Source organism: Myotis davidii, unplaced genomic scaffold (assembly GCF_000327345.1).
Source record: "Myotis davidii unplaced genomic scaffold, ASM32734v1 scaffold638, whole genome shotgun sequence".
Lineage (NCBI taxonomy): Eukaryota > Metazoa > Chordata > Mammalia > Chiroptera > Vespertilionidae > Myotis > Myotis davidii.
In genome coordinates, this window is record NW_006289391.1 from 695,263 (window position 1) to 709,031 (window position 13,769).

The 13,769-nt window shown below is 57.0% G+C and overlaps 2 protein-coding genes across 5 annotated transcripts in view; both read left to right on the forward strand.

Annotated features, from left to right (window-relative positions):
- The window catches only part of CAMKK1 (calcium/calmodulin-dependent protein kinase kinase 1, alpha), a 24,319-nt gene extending 15,032 nt beyond the window's left edge, over positions 1-9,287 (forward strand). For all 4 annotated transcript variants that reach the window (XM_006761484.2, XM_015562450.1, XM_015562449.1 and 1 more), the window contains exons 11-16: positions 1,301-1,354; positions 2,063-2,136; positions 3,670-3,757; positions 3,917-4,045; positions 4,643-4,746; positions 7,264-9,287. In XM_006761484.2, the coding sequence (XP_006761547.1) occupies positions 1,301-1,354; positions 2,063-2,136; positions 3,670-3,757; positions 3,917-4,045; positions 4,643-4,746; positions 7,264-7,336 (522 nt within the window). In that variant the 3' untranslated portion in view covers positions 7,337-9,287. The remainder of the gene's footprint in view (positions 1-1,300; positions 1,355-2,062; positions 2,137-3,669; positions 3,758-3,916; positions 4,046-4,642; positions 4,747-7,263) is intronic.
- A 4,264-nt stretch (positions 9,288-13,551) lies between these two features.
- The window catches only part of NCBP3 (nuclear cap binding subunit 3), a 29,730-nt gene continuing 29,512 nt past the window's right edge, over positions 13,552-13,769 (forward strand). Inside the window, exon 1 of the mRNA XM_015562438.1 lies at positions 13,552-13,576. Coding sequence (XP_015417924.1) covers positions 13,552-13,576 — 25 coding nt within the window. The remainder of the gene's footprint in view (positions 13,577-13,769) is intronic.

Here is a 13,769-nt window from a genome sequence, read left to right on the forward strand (position 1 = left end):
GGAGAGGAGATGGGAACATCCGTCAGCTGCCTCCTGCACGCCCCCCACTGGGGATCGAGTCTGCAACCCGGGCATGTGCCCTGCCTGGGAATCGAACCAGCAACCTCTTGGCATGGGAGGATACTCAATCCACTGAGCCATGCCAGCTGGGCTAATTTTCAATTTTGATATAATTCCAGATTTACTGAAAAAAAATATAAGAAATATATATACATATATATATCTCCAGATTCACCAGTTACTGACATTTTGTCCTATGTACCTTTCACCACTCTCCCTGTGTTTATGTATAAGTATGACATTCTTCTGAACCATTGGAGAATTAAGTTGGAGACCTCCTCCTCCTTTATCGTTAAAAACCTCAGCAAATTTTTTTAAAAAAACAAACAAAAAACAGGACATTCTCTTATATAACCTCAGTACAATGATCAAAATTAGGGACTGTATCACTGATGAAAGACTGTTATCTAATCAGCCTTGTTCAGATTTCACCACTTGTCCCGATACTGTCCTCGGAGCCCTGTCTTCTGGTTCAGGGCCGGATCCAGAGCCCGTTGCTTAATCCACTTGTCACATCCCGGTGTCCTTTCATCTGGGAGAGCTTGGCTTCTCTCTCTCCCCTGACCTTGACATTTTGAAGAGAACAGGCCTGTTGCTTTGTAGAATGATGTCAGTTTGCGTTTGTTTGTGTTCCTGGATTGGATTCAGATGAGGCATCTGTAGCGAGAATATGTAGGTAGAGAGTGGAGAATATACTCCCATACGAGATAAAGCAGATACCAGGAGAGGAGGTGGGGTTCCAGAAGGGGAAACAGTGAGAGCGCATGCTAGAACCAGAGCGTGGGGGAGCTGGGGAGAGTTCGGGACTAGCCCTCGGCCCGGGCAGGGCTGTCTCTGGGGTCCGAAAGAAGGTATATGGTGGCTTCTCCAGTGGATCACTGGGACGAGGGGTGATGAGCTGGTTTAGCGCGTGTAAGTTCAATACACCATCGTTTCCGGCCGCTTCTGTGTGATGGGTACAGCAAATGTGACCTAGAGGTACAAGAGGCTTGCACCTGTTGAGTTGAAAATGTATCTAGTTTGGGCCTGTTCCAAGGAAACTTGGAATCCCTGAAGGCCAGGGTCCTGTTCTGGTCACCCCTGTGCCCCAGGGCTCAGCACAGGGTCGGGCATGGAGCCAGGGCCTGGGAGTGTTTGCTGAGTGACTACATGCACGCCCTCTCCCACAGCCCACTGGAACTGGCAGGCAAGGGGTGTTGGTTCATTCTGGGGGGACTGATGGGAGCTGTTTTCTTTCTAGGCCTTGGATGTGTGGGCCACGGGGGTCACACTGTACTGCTTTGTCTATGGGAAGGTGAGTGCTGGGTGGGCTGGCGCCATGGGCTGGGCCCAGCCGAACCAGGGTGGCCGACAGGAGCAGGCCTTTCCTCTGTGTGCTAAAGTGACGTGACATTTGAAAGGGGCCACTGCTCTCAGAGAAGACCGAGGGAAAAGAGGCTTTTTCTGTTTTTCTCTTATCCCCTTGGGAGGGGAGTCATGTGCAGGCGTCCTGGGACAGCGGACACCCCGAGGGCAGGTGTGGATGGTGGAGTCGCTACCGCTCCATCCGAGCGCTCAGTCCGGGTCCTGTCCCTCGATGCCATTCATTTACACACGTTCACTCGGTCGGTCATTCATTCAACCAGTCGGTTTTGACTCCTGCTCTGGGTCAGGCTGGGCCTTGGGGACACCCGACACTGCCTTGGCCGAGATCCCTGTCCCCAGGTGCTCCCACTCTAGTGACCGCACTGAGGGGCAGGAGGGAGCCTCAGTGAGCATGTTCCCAGATCCCAGGCCTCAGAGTGGAGGCCTCCCTGCCGGGAGCTGTAACCCGGTGGGTACACCCAGCCTCACGGTTTCCTCAATGACTGATTTGGCCAGTCAGTGTTCGTTGAGCACCTGCCGTGTGCCAGGCAGGCCCTGAAGGAGTTAGACGAAGTTCCTCCCGACTAAGGGGTCCTAGAGAGATGGGGTCGGACTCGTTAAGGCTCTGGGCCTACATCCTTCATCTTCTTCACCCCAGTGCCCGTTCATCGATGACTACATCCTGGCCCTGCACAGGAAGATCAAGAATGAGGACGTGGTGTTTCCTGAGGAGTGAGTAGTCCGCCCAGGAAGGCGGGCCTTTAGCAGAGCTTTTGCCCTTTGAAGGCCCCACCCCCGCCTGCAGATCTGGGGGTGGGGGGTGCTGTTTCTGGAGGGCCCTGAGCAGATGGAGGGGGTACTGGCTCAGGGCCTCTGAGACATCGAGTGGGATGGGTCCCTGTGCAGATGGAGCTCTGAGGCTGGGAGTGGGGCAGGGTGACCATGTCACACATTCACACTGCTCCTTCCAGAAGGCCTCCAGGGGGGCCCAGGCACCACCCCCAGGCAGACCCTGGACCCATGGGGAACCTCCAGCCCCTCTCCCCACAGATGGGCAGGGGTTTCCAGATGCCAGTGTTCTGCCCCATTTCACAGATGGAAAAGTGGAGTCCTGGGGGAAAGTTATCAGTGGGCCTGGGATTGGAAACCAGCCCCTCCACTCCCCTCCTTTGTGACTGAGGTCTCTGCACCCAGAGAGACTGTATAGAGAGGCCGCCCTGCTCATCCATGGTTCTTCTGATAATGACGTTGGCTACCAAGGCTCCTCAGTCTTCAGGGCCCTCCTGCCATCTGCCCAAAGTGCCCAAGGCAGGTCACAAGCCAACCTAGGAGTTTTCCTCAGTGACCTCTGCTCTCCCGTGCCCACTGCCTGTCTGGTCCCCAAGCCCTCTAAAGTCCTCTCTTATCATCTCTTGGCTGCATTGCCCCTGGGTGCCTGCCTGGGTCTCCCTGCTGTCAGCCTCCATCCAGTGCAGCCACCACAGTCAGGCCAGGTTGACCCTGATAAGGCACAATGAACCTCACCATATCTTCAGCTGTTTGCGAGGCTTCCCAGAGCCCAGGGGGAGAGGCCCCGCCCTGGCCCTGCATTCCAGGATGTCTGGGTCCTGCCACCACACCGCCTCCTTGCCCTGCAGCACCAGGCATTTGGATTCCCACCCTTCCCTGCCATTGCCAGTCTCCAGGGCCTCTGCTCCTGCAGGGCCCCTCCCAGGCCAGCGCCCTCCCAGCCAGGATTCAGTACCTAGGACAGCAGAGGGCACCAGGGCCAGCAGTCCCAAGAGTGGGTTCCCTCTCTGCAGGCTTGTAGGGATGGGCTCCCCAAGAATGGTAGCAAAGAAACCCAGAGTTTGGGCAGAGACAGTCCAGGCTGATGTGGGGCTGACGGTCCTGGTCCCCCGTCCCCTGAGTCCCTCGTCCCTGCCCGCACTCTGCTGGGCAGCCATGTGCTAACCCGCTCACCTCTCTGGGCCTCGGTCCCCTCTATCATGTGAGAATCTTTCCTGCCACCTCCCAGGTGGAGGAGAGGATAAGGCGCTGAGTGGCAGCGTCTGGTGTCATGGTGTCCTATAAAATGACTCTTTTCCATTATTCCAGGGGGCATCCCTGGGGGTGCCCCCCTGCTGTCTGAGCAGTGAGGGGTGGGTGTGTCTCTGCCCTGGGGTGCTAATCAGGGAACCCCTGAAGCAGGATGGGGAGGGAGAGGTGGGAAGGAAATTATCCTCATCAAACATCTCCCCTCATCTCCTTCCTTCCTCTCTTTAGGCCAAAGGTCAGCGAGGAGCTCAAGGACCTGATCCTGAAGATGCTAGACAAGAATCCCGAAAGGAGAATTGGGGTGCCAGACATCAAGGTGGGGGAACCATAGGCCTCAGTTTCTCCTGGGGAGAGCCCTACCCCGGGACTTGTGGGTTGGTGGGCATTGGGTTCCCTCAAGGCTATTGTTGGTGGCATGCCCACAGGCCTTTGCTCACTGGGTGTCTGACCCCTCCCTGTCCTCCCGACCTCACAGTTGCACCCGTGGGTGACCAAGAACGGGGAGGAGCCCCTCCCCTCAGAGGAGGAGCACTGCAGCGTGGTGGAGGTGACCGAGGAAGAGGTGAAGAACTCGGTCAAGCTCATCCCCAGCTGGACCACAGTGGTAAGAGGGTGAGGGGTCCTGGGAGGAGGGCGTGGCCATCGCCTGAGACTAGCTCTCTGCTGGGCCCTGTGGGGGTTGAGAAGGCCGCCTGGTGGGCCAGCCCTGATGCTCCTAGAGGCCCCTGTTCTGCTGGCTTTCCTGGAACTGTCCTTGTGGCAGGAGGAGGGACAGAGTCGGAGAGCCAGGGTGCAGCAGTCTCTCCTGGCAGGCCCCTCAGGCCGCTGCACAGCTTCCTCGGCGCTGTCCGGCACAAGCACTCCTCACCCCATCCTTCCCGCCTCAGCTAGGCGGCATTTCCCATGCCCTCAGGATAAAGCCCCACTTTCAGCTGGACATCCCAGGCCCCTCAAGGCCTCCTTCTGGCCTCTGAGCCCCCCAGGCACCAGTTGCACCGGCTTCCTGCCAATTCCCGGAATTCACCCTCAACCATCGTCCTCTGTGCCCTCATCCTTCCCTCTGCGGGAATACTCTTCCTTTCTCTGCCCACTCAGCACGGCCCACCTAGCAGCTGCCCCCCAGGGAGTCCGAGCAGAGGCTGCCAGTGGGCCTGGTGCCTGGGGGCCTGTGTTCCTCGTGCTGACTGACCTGCCCTCCTAGATCCTGGTGAAGTCCATGCTGAGAAAGCGTTCCTTTGGGAACCCATTTGAGCCCCAAGCACGGAAGGAAGAGCGCTCCATGTCTGTCCCAGGAAACTTACTGTTGTAAGTACCGGTGGGCTGAGACCTGCAGGGCACCCCTTGGGGTGGGGTGGGGCGGGATGAGGGCACGTCCTCGCACTCTCACTGTCACTGGGCCGTGAGGCTGAGCTGAAACCAAAATGTGGGGTTTGAGTTGAGTTTGTTGTCTCACAAAACTGAAGAATGGATTCGCAGACAGAAGGGGTTAGTGGAAGCAATGTTTATTGAGAGAAGCCAGTCCTGGAAAAGGTACAGCTGGGGTTCCAAAAGCCGGCCAGTGTCCAGAGCTTCCGTTCCATGTTGCAGTTGGGTGTAGTTCAGCATCCAAGCTAATTAAAGTCCATTAGTCCCATGTGCAGAGTCCCAGGTGGCTTACGGCACCGGAGCCAGGAGCCTCGCATGCTGGAGACGGGGGAGAGGAGTGCACGCTCTTTTGTATCCATGCTTGCTAGCTTCTGATTGGTTCTTTCAAAGACTTCTGCCTCAGCAATATTCTTGTGATTGGTTATTTGGAAGCTGCCTGTCTTAGTAACACCTATACCTGTCTCCGGCATGTGCCTTTCCTTCCCGCCCAGCTGGGTTCCCTGGTCCTGCTCCCCACCCCCTCCCCGGTCCCAGTCCCTGTCTACCTAGCTTCCTCTGTCTCCTCAGGGGGAGACTCAGCTGGGCCTCCGAGGTGCCTGTTTGCACTTCTTTCCTCAGCCCATGGCAGGGTTTGCAGCAAGGCCTCATGTCTGCTCCTCATAGGAGGGTGGCTTGGCTGTGGAGGGAGGGCGTTTCTGCCGACTTCCCGGCGTGGGGCAGTGCTGGCTGCTTTCCTGAGTGGCCCATGCTACCTCCAGCCATTGCGGAGGCCCTGTGCCTGGTCAGCGCTCTGTAAACGCTCGATCAGCAAGTGAGCATGGACAGGCCAGCTGCCCGGGCCAGGGAAGAGGAACCCTCCTTTGCTGAAGGCTCCCTACTGTGAACCAGGCATGTGCGGTCACCACCTGCTAGAAGTCAGAAAAGCAGTTCTGCAAACCTCCGAGAGCCTGGTCTTCAGCTTGTCCACTTCTCCCACTAAAATAAAATGAAAGTCAGTTGGGGATGCCAACAAGGTCTGGAGTTTGCGCACAGACCTGCAGACAGAAAGCCAGGCGAGGGTCCTGGACCCGCATTTGGCCCTGAGACGCGAGTGCCTTCCTCTGGCCGGGGGAGGGAGCTGCAGGGAGGAGGAGCTGTGTCTCCAGCCTGCTGTGTGGGGAAGGCGTGCTCCCCAGAGGGTGCCAGACACAGTCCGGGTACCTCGGCCTCTCAGGAAGGAGTCGGTTCAGTTGTGCTGTCCAGGGGCCCAGACAAGGGCTCCGTGAGGCCACCCTCTCATGAGTGGGCCCTTTAGAAGTGCCGGGTCCCCTCATCATGGACAAGCTGGTGTCTGCGCCCTGCCAGAGGCTGCTTACCCTTCAGGATGTCCATATACCAACCTCTTTTCCTTCTCTTGACAAACTTTCTGGTCAGCGAGGGGTGAGGGGTGGAGTCTGGGAGGGGCCTCGGTGTCACTGAACTTCCCATTCCCTTGTCTCTTCAGTAAGTTGGCCCGGCCTGGGGAGGGGCCTCTCTGGCTCCTCTAGGTCTGCAGGCCTCGGTGATGGAATTGGACTTAGTGCAGGGAACCACATACTTAGTGTCCCATGCAGCCACTGCTGAGAGTGAAAGAGGAAGCTATTACTAACTATGCCAGGACTACATGCATAGCCAAAGCCATGCCAGCAAACCTGGACATCTGGTCACCCTAGCTCAGTGCCTGTGACTCCGCGCCCCCTAGTGGTGGGACAGGCCAGTCACAGGCTAAAGACATCCTGTACCCATCTAATCTATGCCTCGCCCAGGGCTGGACTGCAAGTGAGGAAGGGAATCGTTGTCCTTTTATAGCCATGTTAATGGGGAGACAGGCCAGTTCCCTTTATTAAGTACTGGGCCTAATACTCTCCAGCTATAAAATTCAGTAATCCTGTGACTCAAGTTTAATTTTGAAACGCAGGTTTTAAATTTGTCCTTGATTGACTCTATTTTGTTTGCTTTGGGATAATAGTTGAAGCTCTACAGTCAAGTTAAATGGAATTGGTCCTTTTTTAAGATATCAAAATCCGTTCATTGGTCATTTTAAAAATAAAGGTCTTAGGGGGGAATCAGATACTGGAAGCTGTTGAACGTGTGACATCATCCCAAGATCGACGGGTTACTCTACCTGCACAAGACGAAGAAAATGTAAAACCAAAGCCCCTCTGCTCAGGACTGTGGTGGCTGATCGAGGCTTACGTGGAAGGCCTGCGAGGGCGCAGGGAGGTCAGCCAAGTCAGATCGTGTGAGGCTCCAGACTTCACCTCTGGGCAGTAGGGAGCCATGGAGTGTTGTAAGCCAAGACTTGGGGTAGGGAGACCAGCAAGGGGCCACAACGCAGGAAGGCGAACTTGGGATGCCTATGAGTGTGCGGGAGAGTGTCCTTTCTGAGTGTACGTTCTGACCCCTGAGGTCCCTCTGCCCCTTGGTTCCCCTGAACAGGAAAGACGGGTGTGGTGAAGGCATCAAGAGCCCGGAGCTCCCTGGTGTCCAAGAAGACGAGGCTGCGTCCTGAGCCCCTGCATGCGCCCAGGGCCACCCAGCAACACGCTCATCCTGCGCCTCCAAAGGCCCCTGCACTCATGCCGACAGCCGCCCCTGCGAGCAGGGGGCTGGGGACTGTGGACCCTCTCCTGGCTCCCCTCCCCCCGTCATGCTGCATGACCTCTGCGCGTGTCCGAGACAGGATTGGAATGTGTGTCATCTGGGGTTTGGTGGGCAGGGCTCCCTCGAGCCTTTCTCCTTGTCTTGGCTCTCCCCGTGGAACCCACATTGTGGGGAAGGTAGGTACGCTTGGTGCCTTAGGAACCCCACATGGCTCATCGGCAAGGCCCAGAGGCAGGAGACGAGAAACCGAGATGGCAGGAGGAGGCCCGGCTTACCACCACTGCAGAGACCTCCCGCCGGGGCTGGGCAGGCCAGGCTCAGCTGCCACGCACATGGAGGGGGGTACCCTGCCACCTTGGGGGGGCGTTGCCAGAGCTTGAGTCTGCTGAGAACACTGGTATGGAGTCTCTGAGTCTTTGATGGGTATTCCGGGGCCTCACTGGGGCAGGGGCCAGTATTGGAGAATTCAGATTCTCGTTCTGTTGTCTTTTACTTTTGTTTTTTATATGGGGGCAAGGGGCTACACAGACCTGCTTGGGAACAGCACATGACCTCTCCGAAGCTGTGGGCGGTTCCTAGTGCATCCCACCCTTACGTGCAGCCAGGTGAGCTGAACTGACCTTGCCGGATTGTGTTTCACACCCAGCACTAGCCAAAGAAAGGGCTGAATTCAACTCTCAGCAGAGACCTGAGCCAGGAGCACCACGTCTTCCCTGCCCGCATCACTCCCTCTGTGGCTCCTCAGAGCCATGGCGGCAGAAGAGGCACCAGGGACCGACATGGCCTGAGAGCCCTGGACTCACAGGGCCATGGCCTTGCAGATGCTGAAGTAACTGGAACCCAGTCTCCAATCCTACACCGGCCTCCCCATCTGGCCCCAGAAGCTGCCCTCACATTCCTACGCTGAAGGACAAACTGCCCACGGTGAAGGCCGCCCTAGAGTGGGGCCTTTGTGGGGCGTGCATGCTGGCAGGCAGCCATGGAGCGGCAGGCCTTCTGCCACTGCCTCACCCCAGGACAGTCACCATCCAGCCTGCCCCGAGCTGGAGGGCTGGACTGTGTGTGTCGACCGGGCCAGGCTGGGGCAGACATCTCTCTGGGACTCTGATGGCGTGATGTTCGCTGACCAAATGCTCAAGAGACTGGCCTCCAAAGGACAGCAAAGCAGGACTCATCAGATACCTCCCCTGAGAACGTGGGCCAAACAAGCGGGTACAGTGGCGGGCGTGGGCTTCATCTCGCAAGAGGACTTGTGCCGAGAGGGGAGGGAGGCCGGGCCGGAGGGGGGTCCCTCCTGCGCATCTCCGTGCCTGTGGGTGTCCGTCGCGCCTCCGCACACACGCATGTGCGTGCCCATCCGCTGCACAGCACACTCGCATGTCTTGCACTGGCACATGCATCTGTAATATAGTTTCTATGTCTATTTAAGACTATGAGCAGCACGTGGCCCGTCATCAATGGGTCCACGTTTCTCCCTGGCTCCTCTCCGCTAAGGCATCGTAACCAGGGCTTAGGAAACATTCGGCACTGTTTTTAAGAACACGGTCGTAGAGTTGGTGGGAGGCCGGTCACCGACCCGCAAGCTTTGGTTGAGCATCTCTGCGCTGGGGCCTGGCGGGTGGGGCCTCAAGGGGGCGACGTCCATCGGACTTGCCCTGGCAGAGCTCCAAGGTGAGCCTGGCATTGTTGGCCAGGGCACAGCCTGGATGGCGTGCCGACCCCGCCGCCGTGGGTTGGGGTTGGCATCGTTTCTGAACGTAGCACAAGTGATGAATAGACTCCATAAGAGTGTTTTAAAAGTTAACTTCTCAGGAAGTGAGTTAAAAACATTAAAAGCCCTTTCTTGAGTTAAAACAACAGCGCTTTGCGTGTATACTCTGTGCTTCTGGGTGTTTTCTCGCCAGCTGGCTGTGCTTGCATTTCTGGGAAGGTCTGAGCAGGACCGCGGTGGGAGGGGCTCTGCGGGGAAGGAGGAGAGGAGAGGGAGGGAGGAGGGTTGGCTCAGGCTGCTGAGCGAGTCCTGTGGCTCCTGCTGGGAACAACACGGTGTTGGGGAGCCAATGGGCTGCTCATGGGGCACCCGGCCTGTCTCACAGGGGCCCAGGGGCGCCGGGGTCTGGTCCTCAGGGCTGCCTACTCCCCGTGTGGCAGGAGTCCCAGTGGAGCCTTACAGGAGCTCTGTGACGTGGGCCCCGTGTCCTCCCTGTGCCCCCTTAGTCTTGGGCACCGGCCCGGGGTTTTTGGACGCCACCGCTTCCGGCTGATCCCAGGGCCCTCATGGCCACGATGAAAAGGGTCATCGTTGAGGTCAGATAGCCTTGAACTTGGGTCCAGCTTTGCCATTTAATCGTCGTGTGACCTCGGCAAGTCCTTGGAGGAGTCTCAGTTTCCTTATCGATCGAATGCGGATCATAGCACCTCCTCAGGGTTCTTTGAGGTTAAACCAAGTCCTGTGCCAAGCGTCTGCCACAGTGCTTGGCACAGAGTGGGCACTCAGCGAGGGAAGACAAAGGACGTCCTGCCCTGGGGCTGCCCGGAACCAGTCTCAGGGGCCGCGGGTTCGGCACAGGCCCCGCGTTTGCCCATCGGTGGAGCTCCGGCTGGTTGACACTGGAGACCAAACAGAAGGAGACCGCGCCAGAGGCTGCCTGGCATGGCGACCGGCTTTCCCATCTGAGAGATGGAGGCCAGAGCCACTGCTGCCCGCTCCCTGGGCCTCCTGGGAAAGTCTCTCCAGCAGGGGTGCTGGCGGCGAGGCAGAGACTCCCCAATCACCACAACTGATGAGTGGGTTCTTGCACCCACTTGCTCCCCACCACGGCAGCCCCTCAACCTGGGACCCACCACCTCTCACTTCCTCATGGTCTCCTTGGTCCTCAGCTCTCCAGCCCACCCTCTCCAGCGGCCAGGTGATCCTGGTCTCACCTGAGCACACCCAGCCCTCAGAAACCTGTGCTCCCAACAGGGCTCAGCCTGGCCTCCGAGGCCCCTGCCAGCAGCCCCGCTGCTCTCTCTGGAAGACGCCACAGGCCCTTTGCCTGCTCTCTGCTCCCCCCACCCACTGTGATCCTATGAGGTCTCAGCCTGGGGGAGAGGTGAGAGGGACGGTCAGGGCCACCAAGGGTTCCGATTTTCCCAAGGGGACACTCTGACACCCACAGGTTACGGAGGCATCCCTCCCCTCCCACACTCCCCACCCTCCCTCCCTCCACACACACAGGCTGGCCCACCTACACAGCCTCTCCTCGGGCAAAGGAGCAGGCCTGGGCGTGAGGGGCCAACTGAGGCCCTGGAGAGCCAGGGAAGGGGCCTGCCTTTGGTCTCACCTGCAGGACAGTCCCTGCACCGCCCCAGCCTCCTGCTGGCCTGGGCATCCGCAGCTTCAGTGACCCTTTCCTGCTCCTGGTCCCCTCCCCGTCCCCCATACACATACAGACCTGGCTCTGCCCTCTGGGGTCTCGGACAGTGTTTCTCCAGCTAGGATGACTCGGGAATAAAGTCTGGGTCCTGGCTCGCCCCCCAGGGCAGCTATCAGTCCCCATGCAGGTTGGACTGACCAATTTGTCATTGGCCCATCTGGCTTTGTCGTCCCTCTGCCTGCCTTCCCCACTGCCTAGGCCCCCACTCTCTCCAAGTCACCTCCTCCAGGTAGTCTTCCCTGGCCCACAGCCCCAGAGGCACCCTGGGCATGTGGTCCGGCGTCTGGTCCACCTCCTACAAGACTGGCGTCGGGGCCAGGAATTAGAACTTTCACAGCTTCTGTCTGCCCACTCACGGCTCCAGCACAGTGAAGGCCATCGAAGAGCATCTCTCAGTGGAACCACAAGAAGGGGGCCTTCCCTCTGGGAACCCCATTCTCCCCACCGGATCCCTTGTGAGCTCCTTCTCGGGCCTGCACATCTCTGTTCCCGCTCCTCGGCCTGGCCCAGATTTCCACCGCCTCAGTTTTCCAAAGACCTCTGCCCCACACTCCTGGGCGTGCAGGAGGCAGCCCTCCTGCCTTCTCTCTCAGATGCTCTCGGCACTGGCTCTGTGTCCCCTGTTACTGCCCGGCAGGACTGGTCACTGTTTGCTCTAGCCGCAGCTCATGCGACTGGCCATTGCGTGCCCTTTGACCCCAGCAGTCCTTTGGTCTGTGCTGAAGAAATGGAACCAGAACAATGCGGGACCGGAACACAGGAAGGGGCTGGTTAAACTCCAGGCTTGGCCTCCCAGAGTCCAGGGCACCAGCCTCAAGGTGCCAGAGCTTTCCCAGGAGAGAACCCCTTGCCCTCAGGCGCGCTCCTCTCCTGCTTTTAGGCAATCTGTGCCAACACCCACCCACCTCCTCGGGGAACCCACCCCAAAGCTGAGAGAGGGCTCCCCGCTGTGGTCTGCCCCTCCCAATTCAGCCTAAACAGTAGTTGTCAACCTGGCTACCTGCTAGCGTCGCCTAGGCCCTAGGGAGCTTTTAAAAAGTCCTGATTCTGCCCTGGCCGGTGTGGCTCAGTGGGTTGGCAGCGTCCTGTGCACCGAAAGGTTGCTGGTTTGATTCCCAGTCAGGGCACATGTTTAGGTTGTGGGTTGGGTCCCCAGTCTGGGTGCATACGGATCAATGTTTCTCTTCCCTTTCCCTTCCTCTCTCTCTAAAATCAGTAAAAGTGTTTTTAAAAAACTCCTGATGCCTAGGCCCCACCCTGATTTAATTGGTCTGAGTTGTAGTCTGGGTGTCTGGATTTTTTTAAAATTAATAGGCTTTATTTTTTGAAACAGCTTTAGGCTTATAGAAAAAATGAGTGGAAAGTGCAGATGCTTACCGTATAATCCCTCCTCCCTCTCTCCTGCTCCCCAGTTTCCCATTAGTGTGGCACTTTGTTACGACTGATGAACGGACACTGATACATTCTTATTAACTAAAGCCACAGTTTATTTTAGGGTTCACTCTTCGTGTTGTATACAGGGTGCCTGTTTCTAAATCAAATGTGGGAAAAGGTCTCATTTCCTTTTGATATGTACTCCATCCACCCATCTATCTATTTATCATCCATCCATCCTTTTAATATTTGCCCAGGGCCTTCTATAACCAGGCACTGAGTTAGACACTAAACCAGCGGTTCTCAACCTGTGGGTCACGACCGCTTTAAATACATTCTGCATATCAGATATTTATATTACGATTCATAACAGTAGCAAAATTACAGTTATGAAGTAGCAACGAAAATAATTTTATGGTTGGGGGTCACCACAACATGAGGAACTGTATTACAGGGTCGTGGCATTAGGAAGGTTGAGAACCACTGCAACACTGTTCCTGCTCTCATGGCGCTCACAGTCCATCACACGAGTCAGACATTAACCAAATCGCCATGCACATGTGTGGATGATCTGGTACTGATATGAGCAACTCATAGGAAAGGCCTGTGGTGGTGACTCTCTGAGAATAGTTAGGGGGGCTTTCCAGCGGAGATCTGAGGCTGAGGAAGAACTAGCTAGGCCAAGGGGGAGGAAAGAAAACTCCAAGTAAAGAAATCAGCTGTGCAAAGGCCCTGTGGTTAGCAGGGACATAGTGCTTTCCAAGAACTGAAGTGGTGATGCTGGGAGTGAGGAGGAGAGTAGGGCAAAATGAAGCTGGAGAGGAGGGCAGGGCTGGATAATGTGCTGAAGAGACCCCTCTGGCTACAGTGGGTAGGGGAGGGATGGGGGTGGAGGAACGAAAGAAACAGAGAAACCAGTGAGGAGGCCACTGCAGTGTCCAGACAAGAGGGGACATGAGGGTGGCTGGGATGGAAAGAAGCTGAGGGGTGGCAGCTGAGACGATGGAGAGGAGCAGGTGGACATGAGAGAGAGGGGGGAGGCCAGACAAGAATTATGAGTGGCCTGGCTGTGGGGGTGGGAGAAGAAGGGGTCCAGGGTGGCTCCTCGCTTTCCAGGCTTGCCTGGGCTGCCTATGGTGCTGATGAGGGAAGTCGGGAACATAGGAAAGGATGTGGCTTGGAAGGGGGACTCTCAGTCTCAGGTAGGCTGAGTCTGAGGTGCCTTGAGACATTCCAGAGAAGATGTCCAGGAGGCATTTAGACAGACGGACTGGAGCTCAGAGGAGAGGGGAAAACTGGCGATGGAGACCTGGAGGTCCTCAGGGTAGGGATGGCAGTGGAGCTGGAAGCCATGGGTGTGATGAGATGGCCTAGGGCAGGGGTGGGCAACCTTTTTGTGAGTGCGTGCCAAAACCAGCAAAATCTCTGACTCAAAATTCTTCTGCATGCCAACCCTAATTTTTTGAGAACATGTTACACCTACTTGATATCTCTTACGGTGTACGTATGTGAAGAACCTTGAAGAAATAATAAAATTCATTCGAGTGA